Source organism: Muntiacus reevesi, chromosome 12 (genome assembly GCF_963930625.1).
Source record: "Muntiacus reevesi chromosome 12, mMunRee1.1, whole genome shotgun sequence".
NCBI lineage: Eukaryota > Metazoa > Chordata > Mammalia > Artiodactyla > Cervidae > Muntiacus > Muntiacus reevesi.
The window spans coordinates 73,556,618-73,576,033 of record NC_089260.1 but is presented as its reverse complement, the minus strand read 5'-3'; the positions used below and the strand labels follow the sequence as shown (position 1 = coordinate 73,576,033).

The following is a 19,416-nucleotide window of genomic DNA, read 5'->3' as shown; positions in this document are numbered from 1 at the left end:
TAGGGTGCTTGCTTTGGCAGCACATATATTGGAATGATAAATTGGATAAATTGGAACGATATAGAGAGGAGTAGCGTGGCCCCTGCATAAGGATGATACGCAAATTTGTGAAGCATTCCGTATTTTTAGATGTATGGAGAGAGTAACATGGAAACTTACATTACCATGTGTAAAAACAGATAGCCAATGGGAATTTGCTGTTTGGCTCAGGAAACTCAAACAGGGGCTCTGTATCAACCGAGAGGGGTGGGATGGGGAGGGAGGTGGGAGGGAGGTTCAGAAGGGAGGGGGATATATGTATACCGATGGCTGATTCATGTCAACGTTTGACAGAAAACAGGAAAATTCTGCAAAGCAATTATCCTTCAATAAAAAATAATTTTAAAAGAGAGTGTTATTAGGAGAGTGCTATGGAAACGTAGTGGGCATCATTCGCTGTGCCGTGAATGATGAGACACCTGCCCGGAACAGGCAGCGTGGCTCCGCAGTTTCACAGAGCTCAGAGGCTGGCATGGGAGGGGGAGCTGGGCATGCAGCTGCGGGATAGGCAGGTGTCGGGGCTGCAGCTGTCGGGCCCTCGGTCGTGACGGTGCTCGGCGCTCAGGGGGAGAGCGTGTCGGCTGGCGTGTAGGCAGGGAGTGGACATCCTTACTGCCCTGGGGGTTCTCTGCCCCCCCCCAGCTCTGTGCTGCTGTGACCTCTGCGCATCCTCTGTCCCGGCGTTCAGGGACACATGTGTCACTCTGCTTCTCTGGGACTTGGTGTGGCTCCTCTGATGGGAGTTGCAGCATGAAATTGTCAGTAGGAGAGAGACCACAGGAACAAGACCTTTGGGGCGGGAATCCAGTCTCAGCACGACCCTGGGCTGGCTTCTTGCCTCCTGCCCCTTCCCGTTCCTCCTGGTGAATGAGGGACTGTGAGGGCAGAGACCTTCCAGGCTCCTGACCCTGATGACTACTCAAAGATGCTCCACCTGCGCCCGGCACGCCGTAAGCCCTCTGTCATCACCTCGGCCAAGGTTGAGCTGAGGACCTGGGCGGAAGGTGTAAGCAAGCCAAATCAGACTCCAGTGCAGTACTGTGAAATGTTTAAAATGATTGAAGTAGCCCCATGAGGAACAAAGGACGAGAATGATGATTAAAGATGAGACCCAACCTACATGAGACCCTCGTCCTCCGTGCACAGTGCTCAATCGTGTCCCCTTAGTCTCCTGGTAATTTCTGCCCCTTCGGAGCCCTGTGTTTATTTACATTTTCATATTTTGTTCATCTTGCATTATTTTGCATTAGTTTGTTGTTAGAAAAGAAAAATGTTTTTAATCACTTAAAAATTTAACGCTCAAAACATTAGTACAATTTGCTCTTAAACTTTAATACAGACATATTCAGAAGTTCTCAAGAAGGAAGGGATATAGATTTATACTGAATAGGTGATGAAATTCTTCATTTTGCATTAATTTTGACTTTTAAAAATATTCATTGAAATATGCCTTATCTCCGATCTGAGGTTTATGGGGCCCCCAGGTGAGCACTCACTTGCCTCACCCTAGGCCGAGCCCTGAAAGATGGGGTTGGAGCCATTATATTTGCTATTAAAAGGTAAGGAGGCAAACAAACATACTGAGGTGGGATGCAACCTGGGAGCCTGTGGGCTATTGGGATGGGAAACAGCCAGGTGTCCCAGGCCCCGGCTGGCAGGTTAAGACAGCTCGTGTTTGTTGTGCAGAGACTTTGAAGTTGTATAGGGTTTTGACAAAACAAGACTCCTGCTTCGGGAACAGAAGACATCAGGTCTCAGTGTAGATAGAACTGGAGGTTCTACCCTTAGCAAGAGTTAGGCTAAGAGACACCAGCACAGCTGAGCATCCTCTGTGTTATTTCCTGAGAGTTCCCCTTCTTTTCTGGGGTCGTAAGCGGCGGCTAACCTCCTTGCTTGAAGGAGTCTGCAGGTGAGTCGTTTCAGCTGGTCCTCAGTATGCGACCTTTGCTGTCAGCTTGCCAGTGTCTGTGTGCTACCTCTGCCACATGATAACCTTTATTCAGAGAAAGGAAAGCAGATCAATTAAACAGATAAGGCGTTCCCTCCACTAAGGAGGAACTGTTTTCTCAGTCAGCCCAACTGCTCCTGAAGTGCTGGTGTCTTGGGACACCTCTGCCTTTGTTCCTTTATAACTCCCTTCAAGGGAGGGTTTGTTCCTTTAGAGTCAGAGAAAGTCAAAGAGAGCTTCCCTCCAGGAAAAGAACAGAAATCAGTGCTGCTGCTGAGAGACAGGGTGTTTTGTTTCTCCACTTGGGAGTCCGTGGTGGCCTTGAGAAGTTCTCAGGGTCGCCCTGCAGAATGAGCTCCTGGGGAGCTGCAGGAGACATTATGCCTGGTGTGTTAAGGACCAAGGCTATATATCCTGCTTTATAATATCTCCTGTGGTGGTGAGTATCATCCTTGGAGGTAGAGATGTTCTGCTTTACAGATTAGAAAACTAAGGCATAGCAAGGTTAAATGCCAGTGCTACAAGACGAGTAGGCAGTATAGCCAAAGTGAATCCCTGGAGCCCGGGTCCCAGACCTCACTAGTTAGCATGTTGTTACACCCCCGTAGGGGCTTCCCTGGCGGCTCCTGCTTGCAATGCAGGAGATGTGAGTTCAGTCACCGGGTCAGGTAGACCCCCTGAAGAAAGAAATGGCAACCCACTCCAGTATTCCTGTCTGGTAAATCCCATGGACAGAGGAGCCTGGTGGGCTACAGTTCAAGAGATGGCAAGAGCCGGACACGACCTAGGAACTAAGCCACTCCCATACCCTCAGTAATGCTATCAGCAACACGGGCACCAAGGACAGTTCCCACAGGAGCACAAAGCTTCTATCTCTTGGTCCCCTGCCTCGGTTACTGACTCTTGATAGTGTTCCCTTTCTCACCACCTACTGCTGGGAAGATGACTTGCAGAGGAATTCAGTATCTCACCTGAGGACCCACAGGCTTGCCTTGGTTCTTGGCTTTAAACTCCAGCCTGTCTACAATGCTGCGTACAGTGGAGTGTTTGTGGTCATTGTTAGTGTCCTCTTATAACCAAAGGCTCTAGGTATTCACTGGTCACAGGCATCATCAGGAAGGTTTGATTGTGGTCATGATCCAGCATCTGGGAAATCAGGCTTCCCAAGATTTTTCCTGCAAAATTGCAGCTGCCATCTCTGGATCTTGGGTCTGGGGAGGTTAATGACACCGTCAGCTCCAGAGCTTCATTCTGGAGCTTTCAGACCAGACTGCATAAGATTCTGACTAAGGGGAGGAATCTGAAAACAGTGGCTTCCATTATGACCACCATCCATGTAGAGGACGAAGAAGCAAGATTGTCATCAGACCATGATTTTCTCATGAGTCAGATGTAAAAGCCCCTTTGAGTTTGGAAATGCTGATTATTCCATCCTTTGTGAAAAACATGGTTTTCTTCTTGTCCACGTGTCCACCCATCATGTAATGGATACTGCAGGCACCAGGGATGCTAGGTGAGTAGAAGACCTCATTGGAGGTTCTGGACAACTCTGGGAGGCAGAGATGACACCTCTTTTGCTGTTGTTAGAACTGCCAGAAAAGACCCTGGAATCCCATTCTGCCCAGAAGGCAACCCAGGGCCATTTAGTCCATGCTCTCTTTAGGAGAAGTCTCTATTCATCCACAAGTGCCTCAGTCCTGAGAGATTCCTGCCAGGCATGCCCTTAAACAGCTCCCTTCTAAGTCAGGAGGAATAGCGTTAGGTCGGATATGGGCCATGTCTTCTAGGGCCGATGTGTTGGAGAAGAAAGATCTACAAGGTGATTACTCTTAGCAAAAATCAGACTGGGGCCACAGCCATCGAGAGCAAGGAGTCAGTGGTTCTCCAGCCTGGTTCTGCCTCTTATTACCTGGGTGAATTGCACTGACTGATCATAAGACTTGGGGAACTTGGACTTTTCTGAAGCTGGGGTCCCTCATCTGTAAAAGTAGGACCACATGGCTCATCTCACAAAGAGGACATGATTCAACACGGAAACATTTACAAAGCCCCAGGTGTGGTGCCCAGCACGTAGGAAGTGTTAGGTGCGTGTAACTGTGGGTGGTCCTCTGTACCGTTCCTTCTTTGGAGTTAATAACAACTACAACAGCTTGCCAGGAGGAGAGTTAAATGATCTTAAGGAAAATAATGCCACGGGACAGAGGTCACCAGTGAAGGTCTTCTGGAGGAGGAGGTAGGATTTTTTAAAATATTTATTTATTTTTATTTATTTATTCAGGTCTCAGTTGCAGCACTGAGATCCTCGCTGTGTCCTGCGGGACCTTTCGTTGTGGTATATAGACTCTCAGAGTTGCGGCGTGCAGGCTCAGTAGCTACTAAGTTACTCTGACTTAGTTGCCTCTTGGCATGTGGCATCTTAGTTCCCTGGCCAGGGATCGAACCTGATTCCCCTGCGTTGCAAGGTGGATTCTTAACCACTGGACCACCAGGGAAGTCCCAAGAAGTAGGATTTTGCTTGCGTTGACAGGCATTTTTGTGGAAAGGTTTTCTAACCAGAGAAACAGCACACAAATTTTCAGGGGGAAAATTTCTGAGACTAGCAGAGGCTTACTAATTTGAGAAAATTTAGGCCCTGCTCTCAACAATTTGTAAAATTCTAGAGATAATTATCTGCTTGATGGATTCACAAAAGTCAACATCTTTAGAGCAGCCTCTGCTATGAATATAACCTCTAAATAATTGTTGTATTATGTACTTAGTACATGATGGCATGGGGGAAGTATATTTAAAAACCAAACAGAATCTTCTCCCAAACCAGAGGGTAGAATGGAAATAATTTCTTTTTCCACAAGCATTAAACCAGAATATTATAGGTATCACAGGCAATTCTGCCAAGAGCTTGTAAAGACAAAGAAACCTCACCTTTTTCTATGGTCAAGCAGCTATGACTGATGACGTTTGTGTCCTCAAGGTGAATAGTAATTAGTCCTCACATGAAAGGACCACATAGCACTGATTGTCATGTTCATCCTAATTCACCTGGTAATTGGACTAATCATCTGCTTTAGTGAATTAGCTTCAAACAAAATAAAAACAAACTGCTCACATCCTTTTGCCTGGAGGTAGTTCTGCAACTTGGAAAAAAGGACCCAGAAGTTAGGCTCCTAGTTTTCTACAGCATCTGGCTGATGGGGCTTTATTTCCCTTGTTGATTACATTTCAAAGAGATGTTCCCAGATCCTCCAGAAATAGTTTCCTGGGTCCTTTTTGTTGTTGTTTAGTCAGTTGATAAATTGTTTCCGAATCTTCTGCAACCCCATGGACTATAGCCCACCAGGCTCCTCTGTCCATGGTACTTCCCAGGCAAGAATACTGGAGTGGGTTACCATTTCCTTCTCCAGAGGATCTTCCCAACCCAGGAATCAAACCCATGTCTGGTGCACTGGCAGGCAGATTCTTTACCACTGCACCACCTACGAAGGCCACTCCTGGGTCCTAGAACCAGCAAAAGTCTTATTGGCCTTTGAAAAGGACTGATACCATTCCCAGGAGACAGAGAAAGCACTCACAGTGTCGAGTTTTCTGAAGTCAGCGCTCTGATAGAAGGGCTTGTGGGCTTGCAGTGGGAGTTTCTTCTGTCCTTTTCAGCAGGAAAAGCGAAGCCCTCTTATTGCATCCTCAGTAAACGTCTACTACAGAAAGCCAAGTTTGCAAAGTAGTAAACCAATAATGTTCCCGGAATATGGAATCCAGGACGGCAGGTTGTTTCTTGGTTTGTCTTGTCTCTAATCTGTTTTTTTCTTGACGGCTATATTCTTGGTGCATTGAAAGGTTCTGAGAACATGGTTAGCATAATCAGTCAGGCTTCCAGATTGAAAATCTAGTGCTCTTGACATTATGAAACCAGCGGGACAAAGCATCATGACCTAAAAAAAAAAAAATAACCAGGAAATTAACTTGATCAGGAGGAGACAGTTTGGACACAGATCTGGATTAGGTGACAAATATTATTATTATAATTTTTTAGCTGTGTGACCTCAGGTGAATGACTTAACCTCTCTGGTCTTCAAGACCCTTATCTCTATGCCCTGATAATAACCCCCTACCTCACTGAGTAGTTTTCCTGGCTGAATGAGATAATGTGGACACATCAAATGCTGTTTTGCATCAGCTCAGGATATAAACAAAGAAATACATGAAGTGGGACCCCATGTGGACCCTGGCAGAGTGCCCAGCTGAGCAGGGCTCTGTAAATGTCAGCCCACTTTTCTGGAAGGAAATGAGTCAGGCTTGGGGGTGGCTGTGTGTGCTTTGATCGTGGAGAAGGAGACAAGGACAACTGTGGAGATCCTTGAGCTGCTGACATTTCAGTTGTGGGGTGAGGGTTGAAACCACTCTAAGCCCAGACTGAGGACTGGGAATTGAAAGGAAACCATTTACTTTTAAGGCAGTCATCCTTCATGTCGGAGAAACAGTGTGCTAGTCTGTCACTTTTTTCATTGAGATTACGAAGTGGTCTGCAGACAGTGTGCTGGCTTTATAAATCTTAAAACAATAGACAGAATTCCATGCAAAAATGTTGCAACAAATGCTCTTCCCCTCTGAACCTCTTTTTTTCCTGTACACAAAAGCATTTGGCACTTTACAGATAGAGCACCTAACCCTCCCAGTATACCACAGAGAGGAGACTAGGGTATTACTGAGTAATTATTGTCATCGATGAACTGCTGGTGTGGTACAGTGTCTGGATGGAAAGAGGGCTGGGCATGATGTTTCAGTGAGAGAATTGCAGGGTTTGGGAGTCTGGAAGGACCCTCAGAGATAGGCCTGCCACCCACCACCTCCACTTTTTCGTCTACTGAATGAACAAACAGGGCAAAGAAGGAACATGATCTTTCAAAGATGCAAAGGTAAGGGAAGACAGGCCTGAAACCACAGCCAAGACTGATTAATTGCCAACAGCTTTTAATGCATAATGCATTCTTTCAAAGGAACTAAAGTGTTTTTGTTTAATAACATTTTACTGGAATACACTTGTTAACCCAGTAAGCCTAAGTAGATGACAGTTAAGAGAGATCAGAACCTTTGAGTGTTACTTTCAGGATTAGTTTGTAAGACTGCATTTTTGGTAGGTTGCGTGCTGTGTCTTGATGACCATGATAATGAAGATGACGGTGATGTGAAGGAGGAGGGGGATAGAGGGGCCAGTAGTGAGTGATGTGATGGTGATGATGACAGTGAAGATGATGATGGCAGAGTTGATGAAGAAGGTGAGGATGATAGTGGTGCTGGTACTGATCATGGTGATGGATGATGAGAAGGAAGAAAAAGATGATAGTGACAGTGATGGGGAAAATGATGACAGTGGTGGTGATGACAGTGATGACGGTCATGGTGGTGATGATTGATAAGTTGAGGAGAAGGACAGTGGTTGTGATGGTGATGCCACAGTGACAGAAACAGTGATGGTGACGACGGGCGTGGTGATAATGACCACGGTGATAACACAGACTGCTGAGAGGTAGCACTGAACCCATCACTGGTCTAGGCACTTTGTAGATTTTAAGTCATTTCATCCTCACAGCAACCCCCTGACAAAGAGTCTACTGTTATTGTTCTCATTTTTTAAGTAGGAAACAGAAGAATTGAAGCACCTTGACACAATTAGTAAATGACAAAATCCGGATTCCAATACAGAATAGTAAAAAATAATAATTGTAGCTCTTACTATATTTTGAGCTCCATGCTAAGTGTTTCCCATGTATTATTCGATTTTATTCTCCCAACATTTCATGGGGTGGGCAATCATCATTCTCTTCATTTTGTAGTTTAAAAAAGCCCCACAACTTGGACTTTAAATGACCTGCTCAAGATCATGTAGCTTATTTGGGCCCCCAGCACAAACCTGATAAGAAACTGATGAAGAATGAGTGAATGAATACAACAGAAAATTTTTCTTTTGCAAAGGAGCTCTAGCAAAATATTCTGTAATTTTCTTTTCTTTTTTTTTTTCTCCTAAGGGAAGTAAAGGAGAACATGGTGCAGATGGTGAGATTGGACAGAAAGGTGACCAGGTAAGAACTCATTTTATAATAAACTGTCCACCCTGAAGAAGCAGCATTGTTTTTTCCTAGGAAATTTTCACTCCACCATTTGGGAAATCTTTTCTTGTCTCTTCTTTGCCTTCGGTAGGAATTTTTTTTTTTTTTTTAAGCCAGAATTTCATAGTTTCCACCTTGGTTCATTGTCACACTCCCATTTCCCAATTATCTGAGGAGCCTACCTTTTTGTTTCCTTTTTTTAATATATATTTAAAAATTTTGTGCTCATTTACCTTTGGTTCTTCTTGCTCACTGAGATAGTAGTCATTCTTTACCGAATGCGCAATGCCGCCGTCTTTCCTCCTGCCTGCCCTCCGCTTCTGTTGTATGACTCTCCCCATGAGACCCTGTCCAAGCCTGCTGGACCACTCCTCCAAACACCTTGTAAAATGGTCCCCATGATGATGTGATGCTCTTCCTGCGGATCTGAACACTGTCTCCCATTCCTTGCCCAGCCAGAGATGCAGCAGCCTTTCTGCATTTAAACCGACTGTTCTACTTGTGCTTTGCTTCTGCCACCCTTTCCCCGCTTTCCTTCTCCTGTCCTCTCCACGTGCCCCTGCCTCTCCTTCTGAGTCTTCCATCCATCTCTTCACGGTAAACCCGCTCCACGCCAGGCCCCACCCCTGGCTCTGAGCTTCAGGTTGAGCAGTGGGCAAATCCCTGACCCACAGACCTTCAGCGACAGGTGAGGCTTGGGGGCAGAGACCCGAGGGGCGGGGAGATGAGCGCTGCATTCAAGGTCTGGATGACGTACTCAGCAAAAATGCCTGTCCTGAAAAACAAACCGTTTTTGGATTACTCTTAATAGTTTTCCATAGCAGTGTTCTCTAGACCGAATGTTGCAGCTTGTGTTTTCCTGGGGAAGGACGTGACGGCGTAGGGCAGCAAAGCCGTTTCTTGCATGGCGGTTGGCTTGACTTGATAACTTTGTGGTACTGCATGAATGCTGAGGTGCTATGCTTTGCACCATAACCGGTTTAGCTCATTCTGTAATACACATAAACTCGCTTCTATACGGGGACATGACTGTCTTTCTTAAAATAACTGTAATATTCTCACAGATTCTATAATTCAGTTAACTGAGCTATTTCCATTGTGGGTATAAACTGTGTATATGCATTTATCTGCTTTTAAGTTTTTCTTGTGGGATACTTCAAACACATCAAAAAGAGTGTAGAGACTTCCCTGGTGACCAACTGGCTGGGACTCTGTGCTCCCAACGTGGGGACCTGGGTTCCATCCTTGGTTGGGGAGCTGGACCTGACATGCCACAGCTGAGGGTCCCATGTGCCATAACTGAGGCACAGCAGCCAAGGAAATAAATACATATTTTTAACAACATGCTTAGTCTCTCAGTTGTCTCTGACATTTTGTGACCCTGTGGACTACAAGTAACCTGCCAGGCTCCTCTGTACGTGGGATTTTTCAGGTGAGAATATTGGAGTAGGTTGCCATCACTTCCTCCAGGGGATCTTGCCTGGGCCAGGGATTAAACCCGCATCTCCTATGTCTCCTATATTGCAGATGGATTCTTTTTCAGGTGGATTCTTTTCTCACTGAGCCATTGGGGAAACCCCATAAAACAAATAAGAGAGTATAATAAAAAGCACCCCCTTGGACCTCTCACCAGGTCACAGCGTCTTCCAGCTCTAAGGCCACTCTTGGTTTCATCTGTATACGTCTCCCTTCACATTATTCTGAAGCAAATCCAATTCCAGGGAAGATTGCTAGACACTCCCTCAGCCACCTTTTGATATAAATATAAATATGTAGGTTTATGTACACACACACACACATATATCCAGAATTGTTATCTGAGTTAGGAGATGGCTTCTGGCTTGTTATCTGAAATCTGTAGTTGCACAAAGTGAAAAGCCTTTGGGAAATCATTTAAAATAATTGTCTGTTGTTTTTCCAGGGTCATCCAGGAGTTCCTGGTTTCATGGGCCCCCCAGGGGACCCCGGACCACCAGTAAGTAATTATTTGTAATGCCTTCGTCTCCTGGCCTTGCCATGGGTACGCATTGCGGTGGCCACATTTGTGAACAACCTTGTAGGGAATTGATTAGGCTGCTATCATTTAATTTCATGAAAAGTTGGTTGTTTCAAAATATGTAATTTCATGTAGGAAATTTCTTTGCACTCTGTTTGCCTGTGTTACTGGATCTGGTGACATCTGACGATCAGCAAAAAGAAAAACTGATCAAGATAGCAATAGTATAGGTCATGGGAAAAGGTGTTGACCTGAAGGGAGAAGGGACATTTGAGAGGCAACCACTGTCATAAAAAGTGCTCAGTTCATGAATGAATCATGATGTGGCCGCTTCTGTATCCCTGAAACTTTGCCCACACCTGGGCCAACATAGGCACCCGATAAATATGTGAAACGACTGAATAAAGACTGCTGAAAGGTATAAATAAAGTACTGTGAAAGCTTGCTTATTTGTTATCCCATGTTTAGTTACTCCCTGCAATGTTCCTGGTTTGGGTTGGCCACCAGACAGGCACAGAAAAAGACTGTTGTCATCAGACCTATGATAACGGAAAACCCTCTGTAGGAGTCTCTTAATATGTGCCTGGTACGGGTTAACTCTTTGTATGTATACCTTAGTCGGTTCTCTTAACAACTCAGATTAAATGAGTGCTATCTTTTTCCTTTTCCCCATTTTACAAAGGAACTGAGATGGCAGAGGAATAAAATAACTTTCTGGGGCCTTACAGCTCTCAGTGGGGACCCAGGACATGGTCCCAGGAGGTCTGGCTCTGAGAGGGTGCTCTCCTAACTGGTACCCTCGATTCTGTGCCAAGCACATTGCGGGACATTGCCTCACGTACTCCTCACCCCTGCTGTGCCTCGGGCAGTGTCACTGCCTCCCTTCTATGGATGAGGACAGCGTAGAGATCTGACACCTTTCGCTCAGAGCCAGTAGGCAGCAGTGCATCCATTAATCTAAAGAGTCTCTGCCTTAGTCACCCAGCCAGCCCGGCTCCTCATTCACTGATTTACTGAAGAACTGTTGAGTGTCTACTGTCTCCAAGGCACCGTTTTAGTTCCCAGTAAACAAATATGGTGATAAACACTAGGAAGTCAGATGGACGTAAAGGCTGGAGAAAATATAAACAGAGAAGGGGTGGTGAGGAGCAGGGACTCGGAGTCTTGAATCTGGTAGGCAGGAAATATCTCACTGAGGACCTGCTGCCTGAGCCACGATGACGAGGGCGGGACCTGAGCTCTGACATGTGGGGGTTCTGGCTGTAGGCAGAGGGAGCAGCGTACCCAGGAACCCTGGGGCAGAAGAGTGTCTGGGGCTCACTTGGCACCACTTCCTCACCTGTGTGGAATACCTCCTCCCTTGCATCTCTTCATCCCTGGGTTGATACAGGCAGTCGTCTTCTTTAGCTCCCTGGAAGACATTATACACCCAGTTGTATATTTCTTGTCTTGTGTCCCAAAATATTCCCTGATATTAGCTGAAAATGTCCTCTCTGAAGGGAGGCCGTTTATTCCTCTTGCTTGTGGATGACTGCCCAGTGAGTGCTTGGCCTCTCCTGCTGTCTTCCCAGCGTCTCCGTGTTCCCAGAGGCTATCGCAGCCTGATGGGGGAGGCGGAGCACCTCTGAAATACTCCCCGCTCAGACAGCTGCGAAGGGGCACGGGGTGCCAGTGGTGTGCATTGCCTCATGCCCAAAGAAGAGGTGCTGATGACCTCTGTTCAGATACACAACCAACTGGCTTTCTGGCTTACCTTCCTTAGGGAGCAGACGGAATAGCGGGAGCTGCAGGACCACCAGGAATCCAAGGACCCCCAGTAAGTTCCTCAGTGGCCAGGATCTGCCTTCAGCACGTGTTGGGAACTTCCCAGAAACTCAGGTGTTTGCCAGCCTTGCCCTGGTCCTCCCTGGATCCCGTGGCCCACGTTCCAAGGGTCAGTTCACTGCTAGTTGACCATAGGAGGAGTTGCTTTCTGTTAGGGCCCTGGCTACCTAGCCTGTAAATGAAAGGTTTGGATGAAATGACCTGGCCTTCGGCGGTTCCGAAATTCAGTTTACAAGCAGTTTACCCCGGCTCAAGGTTTAGCTCCGTCTCTCTAGTCCTTTCTGGTGTGGTTTCTATTTGGAGCAGGCACAGGGGACTAGAAAGCCTGCAGCTGCTCCATTCTGAGCCTGTGGTGTGAGCGGCATGTCAGGCAGGAGTAGCCACGGTTATCCAGCTGTTCAGAAAATCCCGAGTGAAGTTAAGAGTGAAAATGGAAGTTGCAGGTTAGGATCCTAAAAACACACAGGTTGATTTGGTTGGAACCTGAGACTTTTATCTCGGAAACCAGCGTTAAATTCATTGCATGAAGCTGTGGGACCATTCTTGGTTTCAGTACCATAAAGCGAAGATGAACGTTACTGTAGCAGGCATTGTGTTTGTAGCCACTACATGCAGAGTCTCCTGAAGGGATTTACAGTCCCCTAAAACCTCTTCATCTCATCTGATGGCTTCTTATCAATAGGAATCATTGTCTCTATTTTATAGACAAGGAAAGTGGGCATCAGACAAATGCAGCTACCAGTTCAGGGACACGTAGCGAGGAAGTGTCAGGGCCAGGTGCAGACCCCACTCTGCGGAAATCTCAGGGTCGTGTTCTAGGTAGGACTATTGCTAGTAAGCAGGTCAGCCCTGCCCTGGTATCTCTGGGTTCTGGTGCCAGGAACACTTTAAGGGTCAGCCAGGAGAACTCCTCCTCCTCAGATGAGGAGACAAAGCAGACGGGGTGAGGTCACTCATCCAAGGTCATACAGAAAATGAATATCCAAGTTAGGAGTGAAGTCAGTTTGAAAATTCCCATTTCAGTGTTCTTTCTGTTACCCCATGCTGACCCCCTGTGTGGGATGGTGGATTAGGGGCAGGGGGATGTCAAGATTGAAAAGTAAGAGCCACGTGGTTCTTTCTATGATTATCATCTGGCTGATCCTTTAGAAGCAGCCCACCTAGAAGTACCAGGCTGAATAAAATATGAACCATACTGCAGGCAGCTTTTTATTGATTCTCAGACAGAAAAAGATTTCCCTGATAAAAACTAACTTACTGTTTGCCCGAGGAAAATAAGATTTGAGGCCTAGATATAAATCCTCGCATTCCTAGGAATTAAATGACATTAAATAAGACATTGATTCTGTCCTTGCAAGTTACGCCTGTGCTGGAAGCTGTCCACTGTCCTCATATTTCAACATAAACATCAAACCACAAAGCAGCTGAAGTTTTCTTGGCACAAAGCAGAAACAAAATTAAACAAAAATTTACCCAGGGAGAGAAATCTAAAACATTCCTATTGCATTTTGAATTAAAACATATAAAACACTTGCCAATTTTTTTGACATAGAGGGAAGGCCCTCATTTTTATTTCTGTTCACTTGAATAGAGTCTCTTGTCATTATGTTGTAGAACGAACATCCACCCATTTACTATTTGTCGTTTTTTTAAAAAGTAGTTTGAATATATAACAACACCTGTGAAGCAGTTTAAATGTAGGATCCTAGTTTGTTAGGACTTTTTGCTAATCTTTTATAGCTATCTTCTGATGGCACAGCTATCAGCTATCTGTTTAGACAGTGAGTGTCTAACCTTTGTCAAGTATTTTCAACATCTTAATTTGCATAAAACGATCATTGTTTTTCTTCTTTCCATCTAAATTTAATTGGGTAATCTAGTGAAAAATTAAATTGCATAATTTCTATGGCATGCAACGAGTCATGAAGGTAGGCTTAGGAACAACCATACTGACTCCTTATTGAGTCTTCAACTCACCTGATTGGAGCAAAAAGACCCTGAACAGTGGATATTTTAGTCTTGTGGGCCATGTGGTCTCTGGTGCATATATTCAGCTCTGCCATAAAAAGGTGAAATCAGCCACAGACCATGTGTGAACTAAGGGGTGAGACTGTGTCCTGATAAAACTTGGTGCGAGCAGGCTGAGAGCCAGAGCTTGCTGACTCTTGCCCTAGATCCCCAGTGTTTGCATAGTAAGGTCTCTGGAATAACAAGCATCCAGGGAAGTATCTGGGAAGTTCTGTTTTCTCTATTTAAAAATACCTAATGTGATTGAATATTTGGTCCAAGTTGACAAAAAACCCACTTTATTTGTGAATGTGTTTGCAGGTGTTGTGATGCAGGGAGGGGGTGAAATTTTTTTGTTTGCTTTGTGAATATTTTACATTGGTGTAAGTGACAGTGTCTCTGGATAATCTCAAATATCATGCAACATAAGTTTACAGAGATATTTACAAGTTGTTGTCAATTCCGAATGTGGATTAGAGTGTAAAACCTGACATCAGTGTCTTATTGAAAAGGAAAAGCAATGACAGGAGATTCAGAAGTTATGAGGACTTCTAAAACACTGGGTGATATAAATAAGCCCACTGGGATAAAAATGTTAACACTGATTACCCCATCTGGTTGACTGTGGTGTGTGTTTTTGGTGACTAAAATGGAAAGGAAGTACTAACTAAGGCAGCTTGGTAAACAGAATCCTTCAAAAGTCAATTTCATAGAGGAAAGGGGATACTGAAGGCCACCATGGATGGTAAACAGTTGGGAAACCTCTGGATCAGAGGGCAGCAGTAACAGAATGCAGAACTGCTGTCTGCATCCTGGGTCAGTTCTTTTGTCCTGCATCCTGTGAGCAGAAGCCCTGCAGGGGCTGTGTCTGTGTTGGGAGGCAGGCTCCTGAGACGCGAGCGGTTTGGGGACAGAACACAGAGGGGGATCTGGACCCAGGTCTTGTGGACCCCTAAGCCTCTTCCCACTGTGCCTTCCAAGCCCTAATTCCCCCTGAGTCCATGTAATAAGACCAAAGTGAGTCACAGTCTGCACACCAGCTGTGTGATTGTGCCCTGCCGAGGACACCACTGTGCCCCAGAGAAGCAGCTCCTGGAAAGGAACAAGGTGGATGAGATCCAGGCAGAAGCATCCGATGCTCCTCACTGAGGACTCCTTCCTGACTACAAGGTGATTCTGGGTGAGATCACTCACCTCCAGAAAAGCCAGCCTGAGAAATTTAATGGTGTTCTGTGTTTTGGATCTTTTAGGGGAAAGAGGGTCCTCCTGGCCCCCAAGGCCCATCTGGATTACCCGGCATCCCAGTAAGTGGCTTTTTATTTTAAGTTGAGTTTCTCTACTACAAAAATATGCCAAGAAAATGATATTTCACCATTGTTAAAGCAAAGTGTGTTTACTAGGGGACTTTTTGGTACAATAGAAAATTAGAAAAAAAAATCACTAAGCAAAGTCAGTCCTAATCTAATTCTTTATATATGTATATATTTGTTGTTGTTTACTTATGTGAATAAAATTTTCATCTCTCTCTCTACACACACACACACACACACATTAACACACACATACACACATAACCCTGATAATGGTTTGTGATAATATAAACATTTTCTATTTTCCACACTGGTATTAAACGCTCGTAAATTTTACATACACTCTACCCAATAAATATATGAAAATACATATGATTATTCTTTATTGCCTAATAAAACTTATAACTATTTAAAAAATCTACAGTAGATTATTTTACATGCATAGCCTTCCCTTACTCGTGTAGGATGGTGCCCAAAAGTGAAGTCTACTTGTCAGAGTGTAATAATATCTAAGGTTCTTGAACCATACTGCAAAATTGAAGTGAAGTGAAAGTCACTCAGTCGTGTCCGACTCTCTGTGACCCCATGGACTGTAGCCTGCCAGGCTCCTCTGTCCATGAGATTCTCCAAACAAGAATGCTGGAGTGGATAGCCGTTCCCTTCTCCAGGGGATCTTCCCAACTCAGGGATTGAACCCCAGTCTCCTGCATTGCAGGCAGATTGTTCACCGTCTGAGCCGCCAGGGAAGCTTGCTGCTCTGGACTTTTCAGCTTGACATCGGGTTGGCCAAAATGTTCGTTTGGGTTTTTCTGTAACATCTTATGGGAAAACCGGAATAAACCTCTTGGCCAACCCAATATATTTCTCAATAGGGTCAGACTCTCCAGTGTGTTAGTAGAAAGGCTGGTCCAGGGAGGTCACCTGCTGCCTTCTCATTGAGAATACGTCCTTGTGTGGCTCCAGGTCTGGAGTGTGCCTGCTCCTGGCACCTCTCCTGGCCACAGGCCCCACCCACCACCCTCCACCACGTGTCCTTCTGTTTCAGCTGTGCTGGCCTTGTACTGGCTTTAAGTTCCTAAACACTGTGCATCCTCTCCTCTCCAGGCCACAGGACCTTTGCACGTGGGTCTGTATCCCCCGCGAATGCCCTCTTGTCACCTCTTTCACTAGTCGGTGCCTTTGATCTTTCCCATCTCATCCCAGGCATCACTTCCCAGAAGTGCTGTCTGCCCCCCAGGCTAGTTTAGGCTTAGGCTCTTTCCTTTTTTCTCAAGTGTCTGCCTCAGCGGGCATCACATCGGTATGTCATGGTTTCATCCGTGACAACCTCCCCCATTATTAACTGATTTGATTATTCAGCACACTCTGATTAGGCACCTACTAGTTGCTAGATCTGGGGACAGAAAAGAAGAGCGCCTGGTAGTCAGTGGGTTGTGTTCTGGGCTCTGGAGTCTGTGACACCAGGCTTTTTTGCTCCCCACACGTGCTGAGCACATGAAATAAATATGTGGGTGAGTGAACAGTTTTCGTGGAACCCTTCCTCCTTGAATGTCTGATAAACGCCCCCACTGGTCAAGGAGGCATTTCCTGGGCATCGCCAGTGGGCCTCACTGCAGCCACGCAGCCCCGGAGATTAAGTCCCCTGTCCAGGGTGCCCAGATCTTAAAAGACAGGCTGGGATGTGAAACCGCTGTTGGTATAAACTGCAACCATGTGCCCTAGTGTGTCAGAGCAACTAGGGAATGTCTGATTTCATTCCAGCCATTGTAGAGGTAAGGAGAGACGATATCAGTTTGAATTTTGTCATCAAAGTCCTGGGGTAACTGGAGAGGAAAGAAATGACCTTGGATATGATTCTGTGAATTAAAGGGATTCCTCCTTCCTCCCCTCTTGTCTCCCTTCTTTCCTTCCAGTTCTTAACTCATCTGCTCGTGGTTATTGGCAGATGGGAGCCAAGATTTTGACCTCCCTGGTGCCTCGTGAATTGAGCCCTGTTTTTCCCTCTGTGTCTCTTCAATTCTGTCCCTGTGAAATCCATCCTCAATCCACGGCCCTTCCTCCCGGCGACTCTACATTACTCTGCCTTCCTCTAACAAATCATCCTTATCTAGAAAACTCTTCCTCTCCCTTCTGCCCGATAGGAGTCATAATAGTTTCTGTGTACTGATCGCAGGACGGGCTGTGGGCAAAGCTCTGTCCACGTGTTAACCTGCATAGTCCTCGCCACAGCCCCGCTCTCGGTTTGTGCCGAGGTCTCCAGCCTCCAGCCCCGGCCGCTGTCCTTGCTGTGCTGATCTCACCTGTTCCTGGGCTTTCTCTGCTCTGCGTGGGTCTCTTGATCCTCCTGCCGGCCACTCGGTGCAGGGGGAGAAGCAGTTTCTGGAGTTAGACTCTTAGTTGAGAAAAGGACCAAGACTGCCTGGCCTCCGGGCCTGCCCAGCTGGCTTGCCTGGTGTTACCACGGTTATGCCAGGGGCGGGGTCGCTACGGGTTGTGGGTGCACGTGGAGCATTGGCTGGTGGCCCGGGTTACCATCCTCGGTGCTTCCCCCTGGTACCGGGGCACCGGCATTGCGGGCGCTGGTGAGGGTGCCGCGTGATGTCTGCACAGCTGTCAGCGCGGGAGCAGCTTCACTGCTGGCGTCGTTTGCCGTCGCTGGCTGGTTAAGCATCTCAGGTGCCAGCGCTGATTCTGAGCCCCGTCATGACTCTGCCAGGCAGGCTTGTAATCTCTGTTTGGGAGAGGGGCCGCTGAGAGCTGAGAATGTCAGCAGGTCTCCGAAGATCATACCCGTTGTTGGTGCAGACGAGTTCTAACCTTGCCCGCTGTGACTCCGGGTCCCTCGGCCCTGCTGCCTGCTGCTTTCCTTCCCCGGAACTCGCCCGGTCTAGGTAGCCCCGGATTGGTGTGACATATCGTTGTCCTGATCTGCAGAGACCCCTGCAGCCTCACATTCTCTTAGAGAAACACGAGGCTAATGGTGATTGGACTGCGAGCAGCGGCTGGGCTGGAGGGGGGGGGGGGGAGCAGGTGGGAGTCGTAGCTTGATTTCATGGAAAGAAATGTGACATGTTGGCGGCCTTCCTATGCCCAGACGTGGCCCTGGCTGTCATTCTCAGCGCCCCTCTCAGGTCCCAGGAGTTCCTTGAATCCTCGGGGTCCTTGTCACCTTCATCAGAAGCCGCATCCTCACCCCCTCATCGCTGTCATCAACACAGGAGGCCTGGAGATGAGCCTGTAGTGTCCTGAGTTAGAGGATGTCCAGGAGGGGCTTCTCTCCATCCATGGCAATAAAAAATGATGCCAGTGCAATGTACTGCTTTCCCGCTGTGCGCCAGGCGCTGCCCAACAGAGGATCCAAGTCAGAAAGGTGGTGCTGGGGAGGAAACCTGGAAACAGAGCCGGTTCTGTCGGTCGCGTGTGGATGTAGCTGTACACCCAGCAAAAAAAACCCCTAAAAACAAAAGCAACCTCTGTCCTTCCCTCTCTCTTGGCGTCTGCAGTCAGATAACTGGTTTGAATTTCTCTTGCAGGGAGAAGAAGGCAAAGAGGGCAGAGATGGAAGACCGGGGCCCCCCGGAGAGCCGGTAAGGGATTCTGGTTTCTTATCACTTACACGTCAGAGCAGCCGTTTCAGAAACGGCCGCTTTGTGTCCGGAGCTTCCAGGACCCAGGCACAGTGAGAGTTCTCTTCTGTGCATGTCTTCATTTTCTTTCCCCAAGAGCCCAGCAGGGTATTATCGTTTTAAATTTTGCTTATTGGTAAAATTAAATTAAAATATTTTATGCCAAAATTGCAACCACCCCCAGAAAAAGGAACTGGCTTTGGGTGCTGGCTCCACTCCATGCAGGCTTGTGATCTGGTGTGAGTCAGAGTCTGCGCCAGGCTTCAGTCTCATTTCAGATAGGACGAGAATAATAGTAGCTACTCGCTGGAGTTGCTGAAGAATCAGACGAGGTGAGAAGCTGGTTAAACGCATCAGCCTTCTTTAACTGTTAATCAATTTAGTGAGTTACTTTTCCCAACTGCCATAGTTTTAACTCCTGGTAAGGTTAGAATGGTGGAGCCTTTAGAACTGCTAAGTAGAATTACGTAAAAATCTCTACAGCAAGGTTTGTGTTCCAGTTGATTTGTCTGGTCATAACTATTATGATTCATTCTGGGTCTTATGTGACTCCCCAGAAGCATCT

The 19,416-nt window shown here is 46.5% G+C and overlaps 1 protein-coding gene and 1 non-coding gene across 2 annotated transcripts in view; both read left to right on the top strand.

The window, feature by feature from the left end:
- The window catches only part of COL22A1 (collagen type XXII alpha 1 chain), a 221,714-nt gene that overhangs the window by 178,390 nt on the left and 23,908 nt on the right, over nucleotides 1-19,416 (top strand). The window contains 5 exon segments of the mRNA XM_065902959.1: nucleotides 8,008-8,061; nucleotides 10,010-10,063; nucleotides 11,847-11,900; nucleotides 15,166-15,219; nucleotides 18,759-18,812. Of these exon segments, the coding sequence (XP_065759031.1) occupies nucleotides 8,008-8,061; nucleotides 10,010-10,063; nucleotides 11,847-11,900; nucleotides 15,166-15,219; nucleotides 18,759-18,812 (270 nt within the window).
- On the top strand, nucleotides 23-127 carry LOC136145286 (U6 spliceosomal RNA). The gene has a single exon (XR_010658733.1). It is a non-coding gene; the product is annotated as a U6 spliceosomal RNA (small nuclear RNA).